The 27,937-nt window shown below is 47.2% G+C and overlaps 1 protein-coding gene across 16 annotated transcripts in view; it reads left to right on the forward strand.

Annotated features, from left to right (window-relative positions):
• Positions 1-411: 411 nt before the first annotated feature.
• Positions 412-27,937, forward strand: part of Ppfia1 (PTPRF interacting protein alpha 1) — an 86,381-nt gene continuing 58,855 nt past the window's right edge. For 4 of the 16 annotated variants that reach the window (XR_008222828.1, XR_008222831.1, XR_008222834.1 and 1 more), the window contains exons 1-2: positions 743-1,337; positions 1,535-1,798. Coding sequence is in view for 4 of the 16 variants with exons in the window: in XM_052760544.1 (XP_052616504.1) it covers positions 1,329-1,337; positions 1,535-1,798 (273 nt within the window). In the remaining 12 variants the exon portion in view is untranslated. Of the gene's footprint in view, positions 545-740; positions 1,338-1,534; positions 1,799-19,308; positions 19,506-27,937 lie in introns of those variants that run through there. The other 12 variants (XR_008222833.1, XR_008222839.1, XM_052760544.1 and 9 more) reach the window with 8 other exon arrangements.

Consider the following 27,937-nt stretch of genomic DNA (forward strand, 5'->3'; position numbering starts at 1 on the left):
ATTCAGCAGGAGTCTTGGGTCTGAGAGTGGGCACTAGGGTGACGGTGGCTTTCGGGTGACGTCAGCGCACGCGCTGGAGTGACAGCAGGGAAAGCAGGTGGGCAAGCTGCGGGCACCTGCCAGAGCTCTTTACCTGTGGCGCCACAGGCCGCCCTACCTGGGCGGAGCTTGGCCTTGCTGGGGGGCGGAGTGGAGGGCGCGGCTAAAGAGAGAAATAGCCAATTGGCGTTCGGGAAAGACCGCCCGCCCACTACCGAGAAGCTGACGCATGCGCATAGCCCCACGGCCGACCTCTCCCTCAGGGGGCGGTGCTGACGCTCGCGCCGACGCGCCGGACGTCGGGCACGTTGACGCCGGCGACGCGCCGGGCCCGGTCCTCTGCGCTCGCCAGTGTCCCGCAGCGGCGGGCCGGCCTTCGTGACGAGCGGGGCGGCGGGCCCGGGGGCCGGGCGAGGACGCAGCCGAGGGGCTGCGTGGGTCGGCCCGCAGCCGGCCGCCGCCCGAAGGCTGCCGCGTAGCCCCGGAGCCGCGCCCGCCGGCCAAGGTGAGGGCGGGCGGAGCGGGCCGCGCAGAGTGGCGGACCGGGGTCGGTGGGGCCGGGTCGGCGGGGTCAGCGGGCGGGGGTCAGCGGAGTCAGCAGGCTTGGGGTTAGCTTGGTCGACCCGGGGTCAGCCAAGCCCGGTTGATATCACTTATGTCCGAGTCAGCTTAAATTGGCCAGGGTCAGCGGGGTTGGGGGTAGTGAGGCTGGGGTCAATTGAACCAGGCAGGACCAACGGGGTCCTGGTCGGCAAGATCATCCCGGCATGGTCAGGTGCACCTGCAGTGCATCCCCTTCATCCCTCTCCCTGTGCCCTGGCAATCTCTAGTGCCATCTCACCTTTCCCTTCTCCTTTCTTACCTAGCCTTGCTGTCCCGACTTCCTAGATTCTCAGTGTGGAAACTCTGTTCCTTGCCCCCCTCTTTGGCTGTAAACTTATGTAAGTTAGCTTGGCTGACCAACCGTTGCACAGCAGCAGGCCTTTGCAGAAACACCTCTGTCCAGGCCTTAAAGAGCCAATCCAGTTGCTTTTTCCGCTGCTCACCAAATATCCAGCCCCACAAGTCAGGGAGCCCGGCAGTCCTTCCCAGGAGCTGACTGCACACATTCCTGGAAGATGCTTTGGTCCGTTGCGCTGGTGCTCGTCAGTTTTCAGTCTTCTTCTGTGGTTGAGGGAATATGTTTTGAATCTCTCTTCCTGGGGAAGAACAAAATAAGTTAACAGAAGCCCACTGTCTTCAGCTGCTGAGAGTGCGGGTTTTCAATAAACTCCACTGGTTTGGCCTGGATGGGAGAGGTGAGCATTCCAGCTCCCCTTACTCTTGAGTCTGTAGTATCCCCCGTCTGTTCTTGTTGGTCTGTGCATGCTACTTCCCAGAATGTGTGCATCCAAAGTGGAGCAGCTCTGACAGTGTGGGGCTGTCAGCCTTTTGGCTCATCAGCCACAGGTGTTCCGCACCTACTGACTGTTGTCTGCATTTTTCCTGTTTCAAGATGATGTGCGAAGTGATGCCGACCATTAGTGAAGCAGAAGGCCCCCCAGGAGGAGGTGGGAGCCATGGGTCAGGCTCCCCTTCACAGCCAGACGCTGATTCACATTTTGAGCAGCTCATGGTCTCCATGCTGGAGGAAAGAGACCGCCTTCTGGACACACTGAGAGAGACACAAGAAACATTGGCGTTAACCCAGGGGAAATTGCACGAGGTTGGTCATGAAAGAGATTCCTTGCAGAGGCAGCTCAACACTGCACTTCCACAGGTATGCTAACCAACCAAACTGTAACCAAGGTGTCTGTCACTAAATGTCTGTGGGATGATCTTGTTAATGTGTTAACTTGCTGGCTGTTTTGTGTAACCACTTAGGAAATGATGTTTGTGGGGTTTTCTAAGAACAGGTAAAATTCCCAGGAATTCAGCTTGGGAATAAATCGGTATTCTCCAAAGCGATGTGAACACAGTGCTGTACTGTCGTGCCTCTTTGGGTAACTGCCTAGATTTGGGAAAGCGTTTCAAAGTTGTGTTTTTGTTGTTGCTGTTTTGGTTTGGTTTTTGAGACAGTTTCTCTGTGTAGCCTAAGTTGTCCTGGAACTCATTCTGTAGACCAGACTGGCCTCAAACTCAGAGATCCGCCTGCCTCTGCCTCCCAAGTGCTGTGTTTAAAGGCATGCATCACCAGCACCTGGCTATGCTTCAAAGTTTTTGACAGGGGACTGTGAAGCAGTTGAGCTGTGTTGAGTTTCCTGTTGTGTCTTAGACTTGTCTTTCCCTGCTGTGGACCAGTGAGTCCTGGATCTCAGGAATTTCATGTCTTTTACCCCTGGTTTATGTCTTACGGATTTTCAATTTCCTGGGGGGGAAATCTCGTGGATAAATAGGACTGATCTCATTGGTAAAGTCTTCACAGGCTTTCTTGAGAACATCCATGAGCTTTAATGAAACTTTGTTTCAGGGGAGAAAAGATTGAACTTTGAATCCCAAGGCTCCTCTTCGTGGGCAGGTGAGACTTTCAAGCTTGAAACACCTTGTGTGTCTTTAGTATCACTTCTGGACTGGTGTGCTAGAGCCTTCTCTTCCGGAGTCAGTGGTAGGGAAGGAAAAAGCTCGACAGCCAGTAAAGCCCAAGGTGAAAGGCCTACGGAGCAGGGGCTGCTTAGCTTTGTGCTGACAAGCCCAATTTGCTCATCATGATGGGTATCTTCATGGTGCTCAAGGAAGCTGCACTTACGCTCTCACGGTGGGTCTGCAGAGATGAGTGTGCAAGTGAATAATCACTGCCTTGATGCATCTTTGGCTGTAGTCAGTTCTGTAAGATTGGACTAAACGTTTGAATGTCCTTTTTAGAAACAATAATTTTGTGTTAGTGTTGTGTGCTGAGAGTTTTTGTTTGGGGGCTAGAGAATAATTTCTTCCTGGAGTCTTCAGAAGCAGTGGGTTAATTAGGTCAGATTTTGTTGCCACGTGCTGAAGAGGCTTTCAAGATGCTGTGAGTTCCACTTGCTCTGCTTTGCAGTTGTGTTTGTTGCAGCTCAGGTCTGTGTGTAGCAATGTTTGGCCAACACTTAGGTTTTTGGAAAGAGCAGGCACTGGGGACACAGGACTGACGGGTGTTGTGGGCAGTGGGTTTCAGGCAGCAAGTGTTGCATTTGCTAGGGGGTGCTTGCTGGCTGCTGCTCTATACTGCCTCATTGAATTAGGACTTGCTGGTGCCCACAGTTATGTCAGAGCCTAGTGTCATAGAGTAAACTTAATTCAGACCATTCTCTTCCTGGAATCAGGGTCCTCTGGTGGCTAAAAATGTGACCAGACGGGCATATGTGTCCAGTCAGTGTACTTAAACTGGAACATGCATGAGGACCTACAAGTCACAGTTATGCTCGTGGAGCTGTGCTTGGATCAAGAGATGGACAGGACCATACCTCCTATGAAAACCCCTTCCTACTGTCTGCAATCAGTGACTGTCCCACCATTCTAATTGGGCCAGCTCTTCACTATTGATTCCTTTGCATATGCTTAACTTTCTATAGGAAATCTGCATGTTTTGTTTTGACTCTTCCCAGAACTCTGCGAGACCCACCTTTGCTTTCTCTAAAGTGTGCTGTGTAGATGGGTCCTACTTGTTCTTGTTGCAGTCAAGACCCCTGAGGCTGCCACTGGTCTTAAACTTCCCAGGCTGCATTTACATTTGGGGAGGTGCAGAACTGGATGTGTGTGTGTTTCTGCTGGAGTATTCTAAGGAGTGGAATTGTAGTGACAGCAGCCTCAGGAATTGCTGCCAAAAGTGGCTATGGTGACAGTTGGTACAACCACACTGCCACCAGCAGTATGAGAGCCGTTGTTATATGCTCCAAAGTTCCATGTGGAGAGGTGGCTTCCTGACTGCAGCCGCCTGCAGCGCAGCGACTCTTTTTTCTATTTGTTGATTGGATTGTCTGTTTCTATTTTTGTTTTGTTTGTTTGTTTTGGTTTTCCGAGACAGGGTTTCTCTATGTAGCTTTGTGCCTTTCCTGGAACTCACTCTGTAGTTCAGGCCGGCCTTGAACTCACAGAGATCCGCCTGGCTCTGCCTCCTGAGTGCTGGGATTAAAGGTGTGCGCCACCACCGCCTGGCTTGGATTGTCTGTTTCTAATTTGAAGTTCTTTATACATTCTGAGAGCATAGATGTATAGAAGAATTTTGTTTGTTTTGGGACAGGGTCTTTCTACATAGCCCTGGCTGTCCTGGAACTCACTATGTAAGTAAGGCTGGCCCCAAACTCACAGAAATCGGCCTGTCTAGGCCACCTAAGTGCTGGAAAGAAGGGCATGCACAACCATGCCTGGCTAGATGATTTTTTTAATTAATTTTTTTGTGTATGTGTATAGGTTCATGTGTGTTCCTGTATGTGCATATGTTTGTATGCAGGTGCTTATACACATCTGCACATCTGTGTTGAAGCCAGAGTTTGATGTTGGGTGTCTTCCTTGACTGCTCTCAACCTTACTAGTTTTTTAGTATTTATTTTATCTTCTATGCGTGTGTGCCTGAATGTATGTATGTGTGTGTGCAGGAGCCTGCAGAGATAAGAAGCATTGGATTCTCTGGAGCTGGAGTTTCAGACAGTTGTGAACTACCTTGTGGGTGGTGGAAACTGAACCTGGTCCTCTGCAAGAGCAGCAGGTGCTCTTACCCATATGCTTAGCCATCTTTCCATCCTTTGTCTACTTTACAGGCATAGCTGCCACACCTGGCTTTTACTTGGGTGCTTGTGTACTTTACCCACTGAGCTATCTTCCCAGCCTGAAAGGTTGTTTTTATACTCTTGTGTTTGCCTTTTCACTTTGTAGTATTGCATATATATGTAGACACAGATGTTCACAGACATTCATATATACAGATCTTGCCATGTATTCCAGGCTAACCTACAACTTTGATCATCCTGCCTCAGACTCTTGAGTGCTGGAATTTCAGGTGCCTACCATGTCCAGCTCAGTAGTATCTTTTTTGTTTGTTTGTTTGTTTGTTTTTGTTTTGTTGTTTTGGAGATGGGGTTTCTCTGTGTAGTTTTGGTGCCTGTCCTGGATCTCGCTCTGTAGACCAGGCTGGTCTCGAACTCAGAGAGATCCTCCTGGCTCTGCCTCCCGAGTGCTGGGATTAAAGGCGTACGCCACCACCGCCCGGGTAGTAGTATCTTTTTATGAGGAAAAGTTTTAAATTTTAATGTAGTTCAATGGTTGATTCCCCCACCCCCAGAATATTTATTTTTGGTTGTTAGTCTGTCCTTTAACAGCTGAGCCATCTCTTCAGCCCAAGAATATTTAATGTAGGGGCTAGAGAGATGGTTCAATGGTTAAGAGCACTAGCTGCTATGCCAGAGGACCTGGGTTCAATTCCCAGCACCCACAGAGAAGCTCATGACTTTCTATAACTCCAGTTCCAGGAGATCTGATGCCCTCCTCTGGCCTTCAAGGATACCAGGCACACAGGTGGTACATAGACATACATACAGGCAAAATATCCATACATATAGAAATAAGTAATTTAAAAAAAAAAAAAAAAGAGCCGGGTGGTGGTGGCGCACACCTTTAATCCCAGCACTTGGGAGGCAGAGCCACGAGGATCTCTGAGTTCGAGGCCAGCCTGGTCTACAGAGTGAGGTCCAGGACAGGCTCCAGAGAAACCCTGCCCCGAAAAACAAAAAAACAAAAAATAAAACAAACACACAAATAAATAAATTAAAAAATTAAAAATTAAAAAAAATATTTCATGTAGGCCAGGCTGGTGGTGTACATCTTTAATCCCAGCACTCAGGAAACAGAGGCAGGTGAGTCTGTGAGTCTGAGGCCAGTCTATGTAGTGAGTTCCAGGCTAGCCAAGGCTGCCTAGTGAACTCTCTCTCAAAACAAAACAAAAAAACCCAAAGTAATATATACTGTGTCCTGATGAGGAAATCTAGTTTTGGCTGGGTTATGTCTCAGTGATAGAGTGATGGAGTGGATGGGTGGCTCTTTTTGCTCTATCTTTGCTATTTTTGCACAAATACCACAGTGTCTGGATGACTACAGATGTTGTCTTGAGATCTGATTTTTAAGTTCTTTTCCTTTGTTCTTTAAGATTTTCTTAATCCGGCTCATGAAATCTGCTTGGGCCAGAGAGAAGCTTGGTGGGTTAAAGTGCTTGCCTCCCAAGCCCAATAACCTGGTTTTGGAACCCATGGTGAAAGGAGAGAAAAAATTCCTAAAAGCTATCATCTGACCTCTAAGTATATGCCAAAACACACACACACACACACACACACACACACACACACACACACACACACACGGGTGTGTGTACACACATGCATGTTCATTCAGTCTTCTGGACAGACTACACAAGACGCACTGGGGTTTTAACTTTGAACATGTCTAATGTGTGGGGCTGGTGTCTTTTCAGCATTGTTCTTCTAATCTATAGACATAAACCAGCTTCATGATTATTTATTGCTAGTGTATTGAGATAGAACTGGCTTAAAAAATACTGTCTTGAACTTTTTTTTTTTTTTTTTTTATGTCTATGGTTTTGCCTGCATGGATGTCTGTGCACTTCATGTATGCAGTGCCCCTGGAGGCCAGAAAAGATGTTAGATTCCTTGGAGTTTGAGTTGTATACAGTTGTGAGCCACTATGTGGGTGCTGGGGATTGAACCTAGGTCCTCTGGAAGAGTAGAAAAGTTCTCTTTAACTGCTGAGCCATCTTTCTAGCCCCTAAATAGAACTGCCTTTTGCTTCTTCTCCCTCCTCTTTTTTTCTTTCAAACTTGTGATTTTCCTGCCCTAGCCTCCTAACTTTTAAAATTTGGAATCCTAGGGACAATTCCTAACTTGATTTTGTTATTATTGTACTTTGAGGGTTGTATTCATGAGGGAGACTGACCTGTGTGGTCACCTTCTTGTGCCCCTGTGAGTGGACTGAGCTGTAGGGTAGTAGACCAATGGGGTCACCTTTTGTACCCCTGTAGGTTTTGGTGTAGAGGTTGGATTGTTCTCATGAACAAGGTGGGCAGTGTTTTGTGGTGTTCTGTCTCATGGAAGACTTCCTGTGAAGGTGATGGTTTCCACCCTAATTGTTAGAAGTTCATTGGGAACACCACACAGCACAGTATTTTCCTAATGAGAAGGAGAAACTTCCAAGTCAGTTTTGTGGTAGAATCCGATTTTTTCTCATGTATGTGTTTAGGCTTAGCCTTTGCTTCCTGAGGATTTGGGACCACACTTGCCAGCTTTGGCGATAAAGGAGAAACAAGGTCTTGCTGTGCAGCTCAGGCTGGCCACGAACCCACCATCCTCTTGTTTTAGCTTCCTAGGGGCAGGGATTACAGGTGTGCACCACCACCCCTCCTGACCTCACCTTCCCACTCCCCCTTTTAAGATAGCATCTTGCTGTGTATTTTTGGCTGTTCTGGAACTCACTATGTAGACCAGACTGGCCTTGAACTCATAGAGATCCTCCTGCCTCTGCTTCCGGAGTACTGAGATTAAAGGCGTGCGCCGCCATACCACCCCTCATCCCCACCCACATCTTTCTTTAGCCCAGGCTTGCTTGAAACTAACAGTTCTCTTGCCTTAGGCTGCTAAGTGCTGGAATTACAGGCATGTGCCACATCCAGCCTCAGTGACGCATTTTGTTGCTCTTTACCCCTTACTTTCCCATGTTTCTGTCAGGGGCTATTTTCTTTTTCTTATAGAAATCCATCTCTAAGAATCCCCCCCACACACACACACACACGTGTGTGTGTGTGTGTGTGTGTGTGTGTGTGTGTGTGTGTGTGTGTGTGAGCGCGCGCGCGCACACTCATACACCCATCTGTGTGCATGTAGAGGCCCAAGAACAACCTCAGCTATAGTTTCTCAGGCACCATTCACCTTATTTTTGAGCCAGGGTCTCTCACTGACCTGGAACCCAGCAATTCGTCCAGTCTGGCTGCCTTGGAGCTCTGAAGATCCACCTCACTCCACCTTGCTTCACATCCCCAGCACTCCCCTCCACAGCCCCCACCACCATGCCTGGCTTTTTTTTTTTTTTTTTTTTTGCATGGGTTTTGGGACTGGAACTCAGGTCTTCATTTTTGTAAGACAGTCACTGTACCACCTGAGCTACCTCCTCAGCCTTTCTGATGTCTCTTTTGAGTTTTTGCCTTCCTTTGGCATCAGCAGGATCTCTGTTTTCTTTGTTTTGGGTAGCTGGAGTCTTTAGTGGGTTTAGGAGGAAGCTTTTTGCCTCTCAGCTCTAATGTATTCCTTGTCTTCAGCCACCCCAAGGGCCTGCGCTCACTCTCCGTAAATGCCTTCGGGCTTTTCACCCCTTTGCTTATTCTTCATATATTCTCCGGCCTGTCTGGATATTGTTTACTGACCTTACTTCCTGCCTGCTCTTTCATCTCCCGCTGGGTTGAATCTGCTGTTTTAGCTACTATATATCATTTTCAGTTTTAGTGTCTGTGGTGATAGGATTTGTGTTGATTGTACATGCTATGTTGGTGTTGGGGGCTGAATTCAGGTCCTTGTGCTTGTGTGGTAGCAAATGAGCATGTCCTTGGCCCTTACATCTGTGATTGTTTTAAGTAGTCTGCTTCTGTGGTGATTTATTTATTTATTTTTAATTTTCCTGTTGCCTAGTATAATTTTGAGGGGTCAGGGATGTAGCTTAGTTGGTAATGTACCTACATATGCAAGGTCCTGTCAGTTACATTTGAATCTCAGCTTTTCTAGAGTTTGGTGCTGAGAGCTGAGCCTGCTCATGCCTTAATGGGGAGCAGGGGAGCAGATGATACACTCTTGCTACCCACAGCAGAGGTCATGGTGAGCGTGTCCGTCATCATCTGATACCTCAGCAGGCCTGAGCACTCCTGTTAACTTTCTAATCAGAATCCCGAGGTACAGGGCCCTGCCTGGCCACTTAGCTGTGGAAAGAATGCAGCCTCTGGTTCCTCAGCTGCTCTGTTGGCTACTGTGCAGGGTGTCTCCATCCTTCCAAGTCTTCCCCCACATGGCAGGCAGGCCAGGGGAGGGCTGCATTGCCAAAGGTGACAGTGGGGAGGTAAAAGGCTGGGTGAGGCTCATTCTTTGAGTTAGTTTTCTTTGTCATTCCAAAGAGAATACCACTTTTAGGGTTTGCTCCAATCTTAAAGTTTCAGCTGTATTTTCAGTGTGGGTTTTAGTTCATTTTTACTTTTCCACAAATACTCAAAAGTTTAATATGCAGAGTTGAAAAATCTCTTGCATAGATTTGTTTTTGTTTTCTCAAGACAAGGGTTTCTCTGTGTAGTTTTGGTGCCTGTCCTGGATCTTACTCTGTAGACCAGGCTGGCCTTGAACTCACAGAGATCCTCCTGGCTCTGCCTCCCGAGTGCTGGGATTAAAGGTGTACGCCACCACTGCCCGGCCTCTTGCATTGTTTTAAGATTTTTTTTTTTTATATGTATGGCTGTTTTGTCTGCATGTGTGTTTATGCATCGTGTGTGTGCAGAGTCTGGTAGAGCTGAGAACACGGTAAGGAAAACAGTGTTAAAGTCACAGCTCTGTGGACAGGACAGTAGCCTTTAGGGTAAGCTGGTGACAGTGTAGAGTGCTGTAGGGCTGGAAAAGACCAAGCCTGTTCAGCAGGTGTTTTGTATCAGGCTAGAATCATAGAAAGTAGGGCAGTTAGAGTAGAAGCAGTCAGTGTCACAGCTCTAGAGGGGTTGTCCTATAGACTGAAAGGGGAGTAGATAAAGCCAGCCTTAGGGAGGGGTGGTTTGCAGCAAGGGGCAAGGATGCTCTGAAACATCCCACAGTGGAGCTCCCCAAGGCTTACCTGTCTTCAAACATGGGTTACACTGATGGGCCTGGGTGTGGAGGCCCAGGAGCCTTACTGAAGACTGGTTGGGTTGTGTGTGAGTTGGCTGCAGTGCTGCTAGAGCTTGGTGTTGAGGAGCTACATTAGGCCCAGGTACAATTGGAGAGTCAGCTGCACCTGGGACTGAGGTAATGTTCTACATGTGTAAGAGTTGACACCTGTCAAGGTGCCGAGCTTGTAGGGGGGTTAGGGGGTAGGATTAATGGACAGTCATGGGAGCCACTAGTTAGATGGCAGTCCTTCCTGCTGCAGCATACATGCATGCCCTCTCCCTCCATAGGCCGGAATCCACTCGGTCAGAGTACACATACACAGTGTTTCCCTGTCACATACAGCTTATGTGTGTCTACCCAGGTCGTGTTCCAGTGTTGAGTGTTCAGTGTGCAGTGAGTGCCATATTGTTGTGTGAAGTGGGGAAGAGAAACTCATGTAGTGCTGTTTGAGTAGGTTCGATGCAGGGCTGAAGCCTCTGGGGAGCATTGTTATGCTTATCTGTGATTTGAGGGGCAGAGTGTGGAAGGTGGCTTTCTGACTCTTCACTGTCATCTTGTCATTTGTGACCTGAGTGCCATGTTCATATGCCTACTTGGGAGGATTTTAGGCTCTTTTTCTTTTTCTTTTTTTTTTTCTCTTGTTATACATGATCCAGGCAAGTGGCAAGGGCTCCGCCACCCAGCCACAGCCTCAGTCCTAGGCTTCTTGAACTTTCAAATGCCATCTGCTCCTGTGAATGGAGCTGCTTCCTGCCCACTGTGAAGGTTAGACACTTTGAAGATGGCTGTGCTGCTTCTCTTCAGCAGCCTCTTCCTGCTGGGCTCCTGAGGCAGGTGCTCATCTTCAAGACACTCAGAGTGTGGTCTGGACCCTTCTGTAGCCATTAGACTCAGCTAGCTGCTGTTCTATAACTTCCTGCCGGAACCATATAGCCTCTGATACACTAGCTGAGGGTGACCTTAAACTGGGATTATAGGCATGTACCACCACATACAGTTTATGTGCTACTGAGGATGGACTAAGAGGTTTTGTGCATGTAAGCATTCTACCAAGTAAGCCCCAGCCCCAGCTCCATGTCATGATCTTTCTCTAAATGTCAGCTCCTCGGATCTCCCTTGACCTCAAGCTAAAGCTGAATTTCAGAGCTGCATGTCACCTTCCTGCCTACCTGGACTGGCCACTTGCAGGGACTACCTACCTCTGCTGACTCCTACCTGTGGATCAGGCCTGCCCTGAAGATCTTGTTGTCTGGCAGCTTCTTGGGGGGTATCCCCCTCCCCCAGGCCTTTCCTGCCCTGGCTTCTGTCTGCCAGCTCTGCTCAGGCAATGGGAAACAGTTTTTGGAAAGCCAGTTTTGCTGCCTTTAAAGATTTTCCAAAATATTGATGTTCCCGTTAGAATGCAGCTCAGTGGTAGAGGGCTTTCCTAGCATGTGTGAGGTCCTAGCTTCCCTCCCCAGCCTACAAAACAAACTAGCAACAGAAATGCCACATTCTGGCTTCTGCTAAATTGACAGCTCCTTTTGGTTGAGACAGGGTCTCATGTAGCCCAGGCTGGGCTCAAACTTGCTCAAATTCTCCAGTTTGGCTCCCGTGTCCCTCTGCCAAGACACCATTAGTTTGGAGTGTTTAATTGCTTTCTGGCAAAAAAACATGTCCCAGGCTTGCTTACTGCTTTCCTGCTTGGTAGCAAATCTTTCTTTTAGAGCCTTAGTTTCTTTTAGCAGGAAATAATACTTGGAAGTTACTATCTGGGGACTGTGCTCTTTGTAACTAACCAGAATCTAGTGGGGAAAGCTGGATATAGTGGCCAATGTCTGTAATCCCAGCACTTTGGAGGTGGAAGCGGAAGGATCCAAAGTTCAGTCGCCTTGGCTACCTAGGGAGCTTGGGTCAGCCTGGGCTACATGCAACCCTGTTTAAAAAGTGAAACAAACCAAAAACTATGTATACATAAAATAAATAGTTTCATTAATTAAAAGTAATTTAGTAACCTTTTGAATGAAGGGTATTTTTTGTTTTCTTTGAGATAATTCTCTCAAGCCCATGAACTCTAGTTAGTCTTCCAGCTTCAGCTTCCTGAGTACTGTGGTTACAGGTGTACATCACTACACTTGGCTAACCGAGGATTTCTTACCAGTTTTGGGGAGAATTGAGAATGAATATATCTTTTTTTTTTTTTTTTGGTTTTTCGAGACAGGGTTTTTCTGTGTAGTTTTGGTGCCTGTCCTGGATTTCTCTCTGTAGACCAGACTGGCCTTGAACTCACAGAGATCCACCTGGCTCTGCCTCCCGAGTGCTGGGATTAAAGGCGTGTGCCACCGCTGTTCGGCAAGAATAAATATATCTTAAGAATGTACTTTACACTCTTAGAAGAATTACAGGGGCTTCAAATATGGCTCAATGGGTAAAGAGGCCTGCGGCCAAGCCTAACAACCTGATTTCAATCCCAGGGAACGTATATGGTAGTTGTCCACTGACCTTCACACAGAATAAAAATGAAAATTTAAAGTAAAAAAAAAAAAAAAAAAAAGAATGTGCAATTAATAGCTGGGCAGTGGTGGCACATGCCTTTAATCCCAGCATTCCAGAGGCATAGGTAGGTGGAACTCTGTGAATCTGAGGCCAGCCTGGTCTACAGAGCTAGTTCCAGGACAGAGAAAACCTGTCTTGAAAAACCAAAAAAAAAAAAAAAAGATTTTTTTTTTAACCTTTCCCCTAAATACTGGGTTTTAAAGTAATTTGATTTAGCATTACCACACCACCAAAATAATTAGATATTTGATACATAGTTAAGTGTATTTATTCTTATTTATTAAAAAATTATAGTTATTGATTGATCATGTGTGTGAATCAGAGGACAACTTTCTGGGTTCAGCTCTCCCCATCGTGAGTTCTGGGGATCAAATGCAGGTTATCAGGCTTAGCAGCAAGCACCCACTCATTGCTCCATTTATTAATATTTTTGTTTGTTTTTTGAGACAGGGTTTTTCTGTGTAGCTCTTACTGTTGTGGAACTCACTATGTAGACCAGTCTGGCCTTGAACTCACAGGGATCCACCTGCCTCTGCCTCTTGTGTGCTGGGGTTATGGTGTGCACCACTACTCCTGGCTCCATTTACAAATTTATAATAGGGTCTTTCTGTGTTGCTTAGAGTCATCTGAAACTTCTGAACTTAAGATTCTCCTGTCTCTGTCTCCAAAGTGTTAGAACTCCATATGTAGATCAGACTCCTTTGGAATTCACAGAGATCTGTGTCTATCTCTTAAATGCTATGATTAAAGGCATGTAACCACCATATTTGGCTTTTTTTTTTTTAAATAGTTATTTTGCCATTGGTGTCAGATCCCCTGGAACTGTAATTACAGTCAGTTGTAAGATGCCATGTGGGTGCTGGGAATTGAACTCCAGTCCTGTGGATGAGTAGTCAGTGCTCTTAATGGCTGAGCCATCTCTCCAGCTCCTTTAATTATTATTCTTAATTATGTGTATGTGTGTCTGTTGTGTAAGTATGTGTATGTGTGTGCAGGTGCTTATAGAGGCGAGAGGAGTTGGATCTCTTGAAGCTGGAGCTACAGGTGTTTGTGAGCACTTGATGTGGGTGCCAGGAATTGAACTCTGGTCCTCTGGTAGAGCAGTGCATGCTCTTAAATCATTGAGCCATCACTCTAGTCCCTATTGTCTTTTTTTTTTTTTTTTTTGAGACAGGATCTCTCTATATAGCTCTGGCTGTCCTGGGACTCACTATGTAGAACAGGCTGACCTCAAACTTAGATCTGCCTGTGTCTGCCTCCTGAGTGCTGGAATTAAAGGCGTGCGCTACCATATCTGGCTCTACAATCTTAACATTTTCTGTGTTCAAAAGTCCAGTCTCTTCTGAGACACAAGGCAGTTGTTTAACATGAGCCCTTCTAAAATCAAAAAGTAAGTGATGAAATAGATTTCTAGTATGCAGCAGTGCAGGGTAAACATTCCTGTTCTAAAAGGGAGGAGCGGGGATGACAAAGAAGGACCATGTAGATAAGCAGCAGGTCCTGCAGGTCTATAGCACTTGATGGACTCAGGGCATCAGTAGCCTTGGTGACTGCCCCTGCTTCTACTGCCTATAACACTTGTCTTGGTGAGCTGCATGTTGCCTGCAGCTTTCTCAGCAGATATCCTGCAGTCCTGCTGTCTCCAGCATCCTGGGATGTCCACTGCAATGCAGCCATCATCTTCACAACTCTTCTTTGTGGAGGAATCTGACCCTGACACATACTGCCTGGCCTTAGAGACTTTCTGGGATGGGATAAGCTTCTGTCTTAGTTAGAGTTTCTTTTTCTTTTTTCTTTTTTTTTTTTGTTTTTGTTTTTGTTTTTTTTTGTTTTTTTTTTTTGTTTTTCGAGACAGGGTTTCTCTGTATAGCTTTGGAGCCTGTCCTGGAACTCACTCTGTAGACCAGGCTGGCCTTGAACTCACAGAGATCTGCCTGCCTCTGCCTCCTGAGTGCTGGGATTAAAGGCATGCGCCACCATCGCCCAACTAGTTAGAGTTTCTATTGCTGTGACAAAACACCATGACCAAAAGCAGCTTGGGAAGGAAAGGGTTCATTTCATCTTACACTTCCAGGTATCAGTCCATCATGGAGAAGGAACCATCCTAACAGGAACCTAGAGTCAGGAATTGATGCAGAGATGGTGGAGGAACACTGTTTACTAGCTTGTTCTTAGGGCCTGCTCAGCATGCTTTCTTATAGCTTCCAGGACCACCAGCCCAGGAGTAGCACCACCACCAAGGGTTGGACTCTCCCACATCAATCACTAATTAAGAAAATATCTACAGGCTTGCCTGTAGCCTGATCTTATGGAGGCATTTTCTCAGTTGAGGCGCTCTCCTCTCAGATAACTTTAGCTTGTGTCAAGTTGACAAAAACTAGCCAACACAGCCTCCATGACCCCTCTTAGTCATGCATTTTACATGCTTGCAAAACCATATGGATGATGTTGCCAAGTTGTGCTGCCAGATCTAGACATGGCCTAGCCCCTGCCATCACAGCTGTAGTGACCTCTGCGCACCTTGGTAGCTGAACCTACAAAAACACTTCCTTTGGGCTTGCTTTTGAGCAAGGAACCCCTTCATTTGCTTTCTCAGCACAAGTTCGGCCCTTTCATCTGAATCTTTTCCCAAGCTGGAGCCTTTGGATGAGGTCTTGCTCTCAGGACACTTTGCTGTTGTCCCAGTGTAGAGTGTGAGTTCCTCTTCAGTGGTGCTGATCTCTAGAGATAACAGTTGCTGCTCTGCACCTGCGTTGTCAGAAGCTCCGCTGCCTTTTGGCCAATTTTGTTTCTGTTGTCGGTTACTGCAGAGCTGAGTAAGTGCAGTGAGCAGCAGTCCTTGCACAGTGTAAGTCGTGCTGTCTTGGAATTTCCTTATTCTTCTCTGAAACCTCACGAGCCAGGCCTCCTCTGTGTGTTTCTTTTAGCATTCTGGTCTTTCAAGCTCCTGTCAGAGTGGTCCATTAAGCTCTGCTTACTGCATTCTGGGACTTCTCCAGCCTACAGCTTCAGATTCTTTCCCATGCCTCACACAAACCAGACTCAAAGGCCTAAGAACCACATGGTCAGGTTTAGCAGCAACAGTCCCCCTTGTTGGTACCAATTTTCTGTATTACTTTCCTTGTTCCTGTGAGCAGGTACCTGACCAGAAGCAACTGAAGGGAAGGAGTGTTTATTTTTGACTCGCAGTTTAAGAAGGTCCAGTCCTTAAAAGCAGGAAGGGTCATGATGAAGTCTGAGGCTGCTGGACACATTACGCCTGTAAGCAGAAAGAAGATGAATTCGGCTGGCTTCCTGCTTTTTCCATTTTTATTCATTATAGGACCACAGCCCACTTCATGGAGTGTCCCACATTCAGGACAGGTGTTCCCCCTTAGTTAAACCTCAGAGGTGTATCTCTCTGCCAGTTGACCAAATCCCAGAGTTGACGGTCACAGCCATCAGAGACGCACAAGGTGGTACATGCCTAGCAAGGCAGAACTGTATGGGAATGCCCACTGAGCAGCCTTGTCTCACTGTCTGGACAGGTGGCTGTGGGTGCAGGTGGTGCTAGGTCCTGAGCAGTTAGTGGTAATGGGCCCTATTGAGGTTCCAGCTTCAGAGATGTGGACAAAATGTTTCTACTTTGTGTCCCCCGTCAACACCCCCCCCCCCCCACCCCCGTGGCTAAAAGCAAGGGTTTGGCTGGAGCTGGCAGGCTGCTGGGCTGAGGCCCTCTTGGCAGGGGCGGTCCCTGTAGAGTTCATCCTTTTGCTTTTCACAGAGTCTCATTCTTATTCTGAGGAGGAAATTTCATTTTGCTCCAAAAATAAATTTATGCGCTTGAAGCATATCCTGAATTCCCATATTTTTCTGCTTTGCAGATGGGCTGATCACCCACTGGCCTGTGCAGCTTAAACCAGTGCCAGGGCTATGTAGACGTTGCTTTCAAGTGGTGGCAGTGGTGTGCTGCAGTCCAGTCACGCATAGGAAAACTAAAAATGCTGCTTGCCAGGAGTCAGTACTCCTGAGCAGTCGATCTCTGGAACTCTCAAGCTGTTCTTTCCCTCCACTTGAGACACAGTGGGTCAAATGGTGACAGAGGAAGTCCTCCTGCAGTGCTGAATGGGTTGGAGTGCCAGTTTGAGAGTCTGGTGCAGCACTTCTTTTATGCATATTAAAATGATAAGCTTGGTGACTGAACTGGAGGTCCATTTGCTGGAGGGGCCTAAAGGCATTCTGGGTGAAGTTTTACTTTGCTGTTATATGGCTCTGCTCATGTCCAGAGAGACTGAGCAAGCTGGTTTTTTATTCCTTGTGTTACTTAAAGGTGTTTTATATAAATGCTTAAGTGCACTTTCCTTTTAATGATTGAGAGTAATTGACATGCATAGTTTAAAAGTATACCTTGCCATGTCTCTCCGTTTCTGACCATCTCTAAGATACATTCCACCCTTTTCTTTTCCCTTGTGATACTCATGTCAGGGAGGGCAGGTGGAGAGGACAAGTGTGTCCTCAGGCAGGATGTCTGCCTCTTTGTCTCCTGTGTTAGGTCACTCATTTCTGAGCTTTGGGTTCTTGTATCACTTTATCATGGATAGTGGTTTCTGGTTTCCACCTAGCAAGCACTTGTTGCTTTTCTGCTGTGAGTTCAGCACATCTTGTATTGGGTGTGTGGGTACTGGGAAGATGGGGGCATACTGGTTGACAGCCATTGCCTCTAAGCCTACTTGGCCTCTGATGCTGATAACGGGGCTCTAATAGGCTGATGGGACCACATCACGGATGAGGACACTGCCTGGTGAAGCCTGGTCACCAGCTTAGGATTCTGCAGGCACTGAGTGTTGGCATGCATCTGAACCCAGCAGGTTGTCTGGCTCCAGAGTTCTCTGACTCGGACAAGATTGGGTGCACAGCAGTACCTCTCAGGTGTCCCCAGCCTGTAGTACTGGATTGCAGTGCTGCTTCTGTGGCAGAGAATCTTCAACTCTCTTTCTGTCCTTTCCATACAGCTGTTCTTCTCCCCACTGGGCCAGAACCTGAGGTGGAGCCAGGTACTGAGTAGTCTAGAGCCTCATGCTGAACATAGTGTAGGACACATGGGCACACAGTGCATAGTAGGCACACAGCACACAAGTCACGAGCTGAAGAGCTGATCTCCTGATACCTGAAGTTGGTTTCTCTTATTTCCAGAATCTTGAAAATCCCCTATTCTAGCTGGGCGGTGTTGGCGCACGCCTTTAATCCCAGCACTCGGGAGGCAGAGCCAGGCGGATCTCTGTGAGTTGGAGGCCAGCCTGGGCTACAGAGTGAGTTCCAGGAAAGGCGCAAAGCTACACAGAGAAATCCTGTCTCAAAAAACCAAAAAAAAAAAAAAAAAAGAAAAAGAAAATCCCCTGTTCTTAGATGTCTCCTCTTGTCTGCAGCTCTTGCGCTCAGTTTACCTGAGGCATCTGGCTTCCTGTTGTTTCTCTTCATGTTTTTCCCAGCACAGAACAAAGGGACTCAAGTGTGTCATGTGGAAGTGTGTGTCACTAATTTTAAAATTGTATTTATTTATTTTTGTGTGTGTGAGTGTTTTGCCTGCATGTATGAATGTATACCATGTATACATTACCTATGGAGGCCAGAAGAGGGTATCCAATTCCCCAGGACTGGAGTTTTAAATTGTGTGTGTGTGTGTGTGTGTGTGTGTGTGTGTGTGTGTGTGTGTGTGTGTGTGTGTTTGTGTTTGTATGTGTGTGCCATGGCATAAGTGTGGAGGTCAGAGGACAACTTTCTGGAGTCAGTTCTTTCCTTCTACCATGTTGGTTCTAGGCTTGTTAGCAAGTGCCTTCCTATAGCTGCTGAGCTACCCTGCCTGCCCATGGCCAATTTTCAAATTAGCCTGTATTATGTATATGCTACATGTGCTATATACATATAGTATAATATAGTATTATTTATATAGTAATGGGTCCATGATATGTTCATGGATGAGTATAGTGCATTTTGATCATAGTCACTCCATTGCCATCTCTTACTCTCATTCCCTTCCCACTGATACTCTTCTTTCCAGCCAGTGCCTCTGCTTTCTAACTGCCATCTTGTTTCACATCAGTCAGCTCTTTGTTCCTGGTAATTGAATGCATTGACTGCAACTGTGACATATTTTGAGATAACTGAAATTGCTGGAACAACAGAGAAAGTAGAAGTGATGTTTGAGAATGTCATGTCAGCCAGCCCTGATTTGTGTGTCATGGTGGGCATACTTCTCCCTCATCTCTCCCTTCACTGAGCATGTGCTGCAGCCTGGTAGAGCGGGAAGTGCATTAGCTTTGGCTCTGCTGTGTCCTGTAACCTCTTGGGGCCTAGGGCTCTTTTTCTGCAGCATAGGAGGTTATGATCCTGCAGATCAAAGTGAGAGGCACATCTTTCTGGGGTCTTTGCAGAGAAGACTGACAGCCAGATGCAGGTGAGGTGCGCTGTGAAGGTGGTGCTAGGAACACCTGGGGAAGCAGAAGAGCTGGATGGGCCTAAGCACTCAGTGTCCTGCCTGCACAGTCCTTCACTGAACTAGAGGTGGGGACTGTGTTCCAGAATCTGCCACAGAAGGCAGGGTGGGAGGGACACCTGCAGACATCCTCCTGTAGTGTTGAGACCTTTCCTTCTTCAGGTACAACAGGGTTGCATCCCTGTCTTAAGTGTAAGAAAGGAGCTTTGAGACAGGAAATTGGTGAGTCGTCATGATTGTGTTGGTTTTGTGTTTTATGGAGGATTGCATGTTAGAGGATTGCTGTGTGCTTCAAGGCTTTGTAAGTAAGTGTGGGTCTGAAATGTTGTTGTTTCTGCTTTTTGCTGTGAGCTTTACCTTAGGTTGTGGGGATGGCAGTGTGACATGCTCACCTTAGAGCCTGATGTTCATAATCAGTTCACAGATGGTGGCCGTGAGCAGCCCCATTCTTGGGATTACAAAGGTGGGCCGTGGTGAAGAAGGTGTTTCTTTGAGATTCCAGAAGTTCACGTGACCAGTGAGGGACGTGGAGAAGATGAGGGAAAACAGTTGAACACCAGGGAGTGTTGAGGATCTGCAGCTCCAGCCCCTCATCCAGTGTGTCCATAGTGCAGGTATGGTGTCTAAAATCTGGAGGCCAGCCAGGCTCTTTTACAGACAGCCTGTGCAGAGTGCTCAGAAAGCAGTTACCTGAAGGCCCTTGAGGAGGACCGGACCAGTGTCTGTGAAGGAAGGCTGTGAGTTTTGTGGCCCTGTCGCTCTGAAGGGCTTGGAGAAGGTCTGGTCTGGAACCTGAGCCCTGTGTTGCCAGGGACACTGCTAGGTGCCTGGGTCCAGTAGCCACCTCCGTAGGAGCCTTCCTTCCCTTTAGCAGTGAGGGTAACCAACCTGTGTTGCAGAAGTTGGGACAGCACGTGGTTGGAGTAGTAGCTATTCCTCAGGGCCACGTGCTGCTCCTTGGGGTGGACCACATATAGAAAAGGGGCTCAGGTGTCACAGGCCAAAACACAGCACACAGTTGTAGATGTAACCAACTGTCTTATTAAATAAGAAACACAGAGCTGATTCAGAGAAGAAAGCCAAGAGGTCAGAGCTAAGAGCCTCACCCTTCCTGCTTCAGCGATCCTCTTCAGTCAAGAGAGCTCTCCGAAAGGGACCTACTTCCTGTGTATACTTTCTTTATATACTCTAGCTGTTCTGCCTTCTCATCGGTTGTAAACCCAAACATGTGACTGCCTCGTCACTGCCTATATGTACCACCCTCCAGGTCCTTAAAGGCGTGCGCCACCGCCGCCACGCACTTGCTATGGCTCTAATAGCTCTGACCCCCAGGCAACTTTATTTATTAACATAAAATTAAAAGCACATTTCAGTACAAATAAAATACCACCACACACAGTGGTAGTCTGTCTGAACTGTGGTAGGCCTGCAAATCTATGCAGAGTAGATCAGCATACCTCACAGAGCAGTGAACCCCACCTCCTAGCTGGGATTGTCAGGAAACTTGCAAGGGGCACTGTTCCTAGTAGACTGCTGTCTTTCCCAGAGTTCTGTCATGTCACTGCCTTGTTACTTTCATTCCTGTCTGTGATGGCCTTTTCTCACAGACAGCTTGGGCTTCTGTGTGGGCATACTGGTGGTGACTAGAATACAGACACTAGACTGAAGAGAATGTGCACTCCATTTTTTTTCTTGTGCAAATCATAGAAATACTTGTTCCAAAAACGTTGAGCAGTGAATAAAGAGCCTGCTGGAAAGCACACTCCTGTGGGCAGCCCTGTGCTTCCCACCCTTATGGAGCTGCAGTTTCTCTGTGCAGGGCCATCTGGGAAGAGCTAGGTGCTGGGAGAAGAGGTTATCCTAACATGGACCTGTTCTGCCTGGCCAGTAGACATCAGAATGGTTGATGACACTGGCCTGAATACTGCTGAGGCAGGGCAGAGCCTCTGGGGTATGGGCAGGCAGCTTGCTTTCATGTGGAGACCATACTTTTCTATACTTTGAGACACTGGCATAGTCCGTAGTTATAAGTTAACCCTAGAGACTGGCTGTAAATGTTTCAGTCTACTGCATAAAGAGGTGATGACACAGAACACTGAGGTGAAAACTGCCAGCTTTTTGAAGACAAGTGTCTGGAATTGTTCTTTCTTCTCACAGCCATCAGTTTTATCACTGCTGTTCATTTAAATATGTGGGTTCACTGGGTGGTGGTAGTGCATGCTTTTCATTCCAGCACTTGGGAAGCAGAGGCAGCTGGATCTCTTGAGTTGGAGGCCAACCTGGTCTACAGAGTAAGTTCCAGGACATCCAGGGCTATACAGAAACCCTATCTCAAAAGACTAAAACAAAAACCAAAAACCATGTGGGCTCTAGATAGGCCTCTAGTCAGCTCCAGCCTCAAAGTAAGATAGACGGGAGCAGAGGAGCTGATGTTTTCATCTGTGGTTCCCTGCTGTACTCCCTGATACAACAGGCTCGGGGGGTTTCTCCACTTAAAGAAAACCTCTTTTGAAATAATCGAGGGATGTGTTGGGGAAATAACTCAGTTGGTAAAATGTTTGCCTTGAAAGTTTGAGGACTTGAGTTCAGTTCCCAGAACCCATATAAAAAACCTGGGTTTGTGGAGCTAGAGAGATGACTCTTCGAGAGGATCCAGGTCCAGTTCCCAGCAACCACTTGGCAGCTCACAAGAATCTGTAACTCAAGTCCCAGGAACTCCACAAATACATGCATACAAAACACCTATACATAAATAATGGTAATAAAAACAAAACCAAAACCTGGGTGTGGTCATAATCCCATCTCCAAGGAGGTGGAGATAGGTGAAACCCTGGGTCTTGCTAGCCATCCAGCCTAACCTAGAGTTCCAGGCCAGGGAGAGATACTGTCTCAAAAAACCAAGATGGACAGCTCCTGAGGAGTGACACACAGATTGACCCCTGCCTTCCACACTGTACATGCACATACGTGCACACCTCCTTATATACATGTATGCACCCATACACAGGAACATCCACACCCACACACCATACACATCACAAAATAGAATTGAAAGAAGCAGCAGCTGCCTTTGGGAAGTGCTGGGTCAAGACATAGGGTGCATTCAGAGCCAGAGCTTGCCCATCACACTTGAGCTCTACCCCAGTACTGTAAAAGCAAGAACTGAATGGCCTGCCCAGCCCCCTCCAGAGTCTCCTCATCCTTGTCTTCTCTGCTCATCCTTTTCCCCTTCACGTACTCTAGGCCCTTTCATCATTTGCCACCATTTGAGGCATGAGAGGCAAATCAAACCTTGCTCAGTCTGGCTTTCCCAACTCTGTCTCTGCTCTTCTCACCTCTGCATGCTCTTCCTCGCTAAGTGCCACACCCTAGCTGTTTACCTCCCCCTTTATCCACAGCCTGTAGAAAGCCTCTCTTCCACAGCACCTGTCCCAACACCTGCCCTGGCCTCTGTGGGTAGGAGGCCACGACCCAGGCTGTGTGTGTCCCTGTTGCTTAGAGGAGAGGCTGGGACTGAAACCTGTGCTGCTGATGCCTTCTCTGCTGTTTGCCTTTACTCTACCTTTGATTGACTGACGGCACAGGGATTTGTTTGGTAACTCATGTTAGGCTGAGCAAACCTGTCTCAAACTTCTGTGTGCTTGGATTACAGCTGTGTACCACCACACTGGTTTTTAAGAAGGCCTCAGTGCAGGAAAAGCAGAAATGAAGTATTGGTCCTTGGAGGGACAGAAGGAATCACAAGACATCTGATGGATGGTGAGCCTCATGCTCTCCATTTGATGATGAAGTCATTGGTTGCCTAGGAAAACAGCCCTTTTTTTCTGTTATCTTCCTGCCCTTAGACCTCACTCTGTTGTGTGCAGTTTGAAGTCTTCGAGCCTCAGCCTGCTTTCTAACCTTGGTCAAGACAGTTCATTGCTAAGACTTCTGTCAACTGTACGCTTGGGTGCTGACAATGGCATATTTCATGAGAACTGATGCAAAACACCCATACAACACCTCCTGGACACTCAGTTAATGCTGACTTTGGTCATGGTGGAATCTTCCTGAAGGCAGCAGCAGATACTACTGATCCAGAGACCTTTGTACCTCTCAGAGCTGCTGGACTGTGTCTTCTCATTTATGAAATGAGGTGTCTGACTGGGTTACTGAAAAATAAATGTCATATAGTCTGTGAAAGTATTTCAAAACAAAAACATTAGGGCCTGGAGAGATGATCCTGACATTAAAAGACTGGCTGTTTGTTCTTCTTGAGGAGCCGGGTTCAACTCCCAGCAAGCACCCTTGTGTTGGCTCACAACCCAGAAATCTGATACTCTCTTCTGGCCTTCACTGGCACTGCACAAATGTGAAACACAAACATTTGCAAGCAAAACACCCATGCATATAAAAGAAAACCCCAAACAATTAAATATAGATGTATTGTACTTTTTATTTTATGGGAACTTAGCTTAATAGCTTAGTATCTTTGTCTTTTTTTTTTTTTTTTTTTTTTTTTTTTTGGCCTAGTAAATTTTGAACAGGGCTCATGCCTATAATCCCAGCACTCAGAAGCCTGAAGAGGGAGGATCACTGTGTTCCAGATCAATGTAAGCTACCCTGTCTCAAACCAACAAACAAAAAACTTTCCTTTCTTCCTTCCTTCACCTTTGAAACCGGGTCCCATGAAGCCCAGGTTAGCCTTAAACCTTGAACTCCCAGTTCTCTTCCTTCTGCTTCCCCACTGCTGCCAGCACGCCTGGTTTCTGTAGGCTAGGGCAGATTTGTACCCTATTACTTTCAAGATACTGCTTGTTAAGTTATGGGGTAAAACCGTGTGTGATCTAGCATGCTTGTCAAGCTGATTTACAGAGCCTGAACACTTAGAACCCACCCTGGAGGTTCAGGACGAGCATGTCACAGTGGCATCTGCTGTCAGGAAAATTGATGATTAGCCCCATACATGGACACTTAAGACTTTGCTAGGTGCTTAGCCAGAGCTTGGCGTTTGACAGTGCAGAAGCCTTTCTTGGGATGCCGTAGATGCTGGTGGTGCTTTGGTAGAACAGATGAAGCCCATGTTACCTAGGTGCCTCACAGATAGACACTGCAGAGGTCAGTGCATGAGCTGTGAGGGTCAGTCACATACAGGATGTTGTGGGAAGAGGTAGCAGCAGCAACAGCAAGGGTGGAATGGTAACTGTGGTTCCCTGGGAGTGGGTACAGGGAAGCTGTGGGAGGCAAGAGGGCTGAGAAACAGCAGAGGCCTGGAGGATTGGAAGGCTGGTTTCTTCCAGGGCTCTAGTGGGCCCTCTGAGAACTTGTGTGGGAGGGCTGTGATGGGTAGTTTGCACAAGCAAAGCGATGCCTGTGTGGGGCTCGGAGATGGGGCGTGTCCAGACTCTTCCTGGCTTGACAATAGCTCTTTCTTCTTATCTTTCCCACCGATCACTTACGTCTTTTTATGTCTTTTCCGGTAGGCAGTCATTCTTGTTAGGAAAACTTCATGAACGAGCACTCAAGGCCTTTCAAGTTCAGTTACACCATTTTGTGCAGCCTGAGCCGTGTGACCATGAACACTGGAGCATTTGTGTTTCCTGGGCCATCAGCAAACTGCCAGGAAATGCTGTAATGGCAGCTGGCCGTACTGGGGTGCACATGTTCCTCAGTGCCAGGAGAACTCTCTAGCAAGACACCTTTCAGTTCTAGTTTCCCACCTAGACCTTCCATTCTTTCTGGAACACCTTCTCTGATACAGTGCCTCCAATGGCGTGCCTGATATGAGCAGAAAGGATGACCCGAAGCTCTTGCATGTGGGCTGCTGAGGTGTCTTTTGCATATGTTACAATGTTGAGATCATCATGTCCTGTATCCTCTTGGGGCTTCACAGCAGCTTTAGATCCTCCCCACCCCTGCCCCAGATGCAATGTCTGGAGATGCATGCCTCCAGGATGCTACTCTTAAGTGCGCCTGGAAGGAAGGCATCCAGAATGACTCCTATAGCAGTGAGATTGCTCAGTGCAGGATGTCAAGTTTGTCTTCAGAGCCACTTGTGTGCACCTGCCCCCATGTTACAGCCTTGGGAAAGTGGTGTCACAGTGTTCAGTATCTGAATGAGCTGACCTCTAAATTTGAACTGGTTCTCAGTTGGTGACAAACGTGAGACTGTAACAAGAATTATGTATTTGGTCTTTGCCCTGGCCCATACCTTTTCATCCCTAGATTCTCCAGAGTAGCAGGAACATCCTTTGTGGGTCACAAGTGATTCTGGGTGCCCATGTTGTCTCAGGTTGGGGCTGGGTATCGGGAAGTTCAAGATAGTCCTAAGGGTTTGGAAATCTCAACCCCACCCCTTCCCTAGCCTCTAAGGAGTGGAGAGTGACTAGAGGCTATGATGGCATTAGCCTGCTCAGGCCTTAAAGCCTCAATAAAAAGTAAAAAAAAAAAAAAAAAGGTGTGGTGGTGCACACCTTTAATCTCAGCCCTCAGGAGGCAGAGGCAGACTGATCTCTAAATTCAAGGCCAGCCTGGTCTACAAATGGAGTTCCAGGACAGCCAGGGCTATACAGAAACCCTATCTAGAAAAACCAAACAAACAAAAAGGTCAAAGATAGGGTGCAAGTATCCAGATAGCTGACCATGGGAGATGCCAGAGGGCGGTGGGCCTAAAGGGGATATGGAGACACTTTCTCCCACATGCTTTGTTCTTGAGGTACTCTGGCCTGGTAGCTGTGGTCACCCTTCATCATGGCAGCACTCCCCTTGAGTTCTACTCCAGCAAGTGACCCAGAACTAAGGAGGGGCCTGCAGGAACCCTCAACAAGCTGAAGTGATGTCACTTTAGGGAGCTAGGATGTGCAGTCTTGTGGGGTGGAGCCCACCCGTGGGATCTGACGTTGTCTCTGGGTAGGCCATGCAGAGTCAAATGGAATTGGGAACCCAGCCAGTGTGTGTTGGAGAAATGCTCTATGTGTGAATACTCCCCCGCCTGGTGTGGGAAGTATTGAGTGGTTTGTGTTACATGTGTGTGTGAAGAGGAAGAATTCCTTGGGTTTCCTGCCTTCACTGGCCAATGAGGGCAGCATTATTTCCTTTTACTAGAGGAATGGCAAGTTACTCAGGGTCCTGCCCTCAGGTTGGCATCAGCCTGTCACGCCCACAGAGCTGCAGACACTGGCGCTTCCCACACCCACATGCTGTTTTGTGCTTAGTGTTCCATTGCTGCCAGCATCACAAGGCATAGCCACTGCATTAGGACATGGCAGCAGTTTGGAAGCACATGCCCAGGGACTGGCACAGCAGATGGTTCCTTTACAAGATAGAATGTCACAGGGTGCCCAGATGGCTAAACTGAAGACTGGGTTGTCAAGCAAAGAGAAAATCAGTTGTGGCTATTCTGTGGGAGATTTAAATGAATGTGGTAGTGCTATAGACAAGAGATAAATGTGTCCTACATGGAAACCTAGCTTGCAGCCAGAATGCACTGTCTCACCTGTGACTCCTGAAGACCTGTGTGCCTCAGTCAGCCCAAAAGGCTGAGGTGGAAGCCAGTGCTGGCCGTTCAGTTTGTGGTCTGAGGTGAGGTGACCAGAGGAGGAGCTTCTTCTCAGACTCCTGCAGTGGGCATCAACTGTGCTGTGCATGATGGCTAAGAAGATTCAGTTTGATACCAAGTATAACTCACTTTAGGCTTATGGTTGTTTGTTTTATGGTAGATAATATTTTATTCCATCCCCAGTACTAGAGATAGTTTTTAAAAGGCAGGTGTTACAAATGGAGAGAAATGATGCTGCCATTCAGATGAATTAAGCACATTGTATGCATGTGTGCATGTGGTTAGAAGTTGTTCACAGTCAGGCATGATGGTGCACACTTGTGATCCCAGCACTCAGGTGGAGGTAGGAAGGTCAGGAGTTCAAAGTCATCCTTTACTCCAAAGTGAGTTTGAGATCAGCCTAAACTGTGTGAACCATTCATCTCAGAAACCAAAACACATACAAAAAGAAAGGAAAGAGGAAAAAAAGAGGGTAAGGCAGCTGCCTGGGTGTTCGGCTGTGGGACTAGACCATCAGCCTTGAAGCTGAACCAGTGCAGGATGCCCTTGCTTACTCATACATGAACACTGAGGACTATATGTGGCCTTTAGCTTGCTCGTCAAAACATAACATGCCTTTTGTTGTGAGTTTTTACTATATTGGAGAGTCACAGACAGTAAAGATGATGTGATGTGTGTTCAGTGTTCTGTGATTGGTGACAGTGGCATTGACAGCACATGTCCTCTGACTGACCCATTTCTAGTTGTGTGGCACAGCAGAGAGCACTATTTCAGTGATGTGTACAGTGTGATTTCTGTTGTCACAGAATAGCATTGTCAGAGAAGCTGAACTACATGTATGGCCTTTAAAATTCAGTGCAGTGCCCTATCTCTGCTGTAAGATGCACGGGAATTAGCTGAGCATGACTGCACTACGAGACAGATTCCACATGCTGGCACACAACATTTATGCCAGCTCCTCATTAACCACACTGCCCTCGAAACAACAACAACAACAAAAAGATGTTGGCTCGTCAGGAATGACTACTTGTCAGGAGTGAGGAAGTGTCCCAGCTGCTGAGCCCAGACGGTTGGTTAGCCATAGGTGGACCAAGGCCACACTGGGACTTTGAGGGCTGGCCTCACACAGAGCTGTTTCAGGTTAGGAGTCCAGAACACATTCTCTTTAGCTGCTGATCCAGAAGTTGAGAAATGAGTGTATTCAGCTTCCTGAGCCCAGTGTTTGAAACCACTTCTTGGCCCTTCTGTTTCTCTTAGATATCAGTCAGATCTGCCTGGCTGTTTTGTTTCTTGTCTTTTGTATGTGCTGTGCTGAGCCTAAGTCCATATCCAGGTTTTTTATATTTATTAATTTTTATTATATATGTATGAGTGCTTGCTTGTGCATATGTAAGTGCACTGTGCACATTCCTGGTGCCTTCAGAGGCCAGGAGAGGGTGCCAGATCCTTTGGAACTGAGAGTCTCTAAGGATATCTGTAAGTCACTATGTGAATGGGTGCTGAGAACTG

Source organism: Peromyscus californicus, unplaced genomic scaffold (genome assembly GCF_007827085.1).
Source record: "Peromyscus californicus insignis strain IS unplaced genomic scaffold, ASM782708v3 Scaffold_4__1_contigs__length_199733344, whole genome shotgun sequence".
NCBI classification, from domain to species: domain Eukaryota; kingdom Metazoa; phylum Chordata; class Mammalia; order Rodentia; family Cricetidae; genus Peromyscus; species Peromyscus californicus.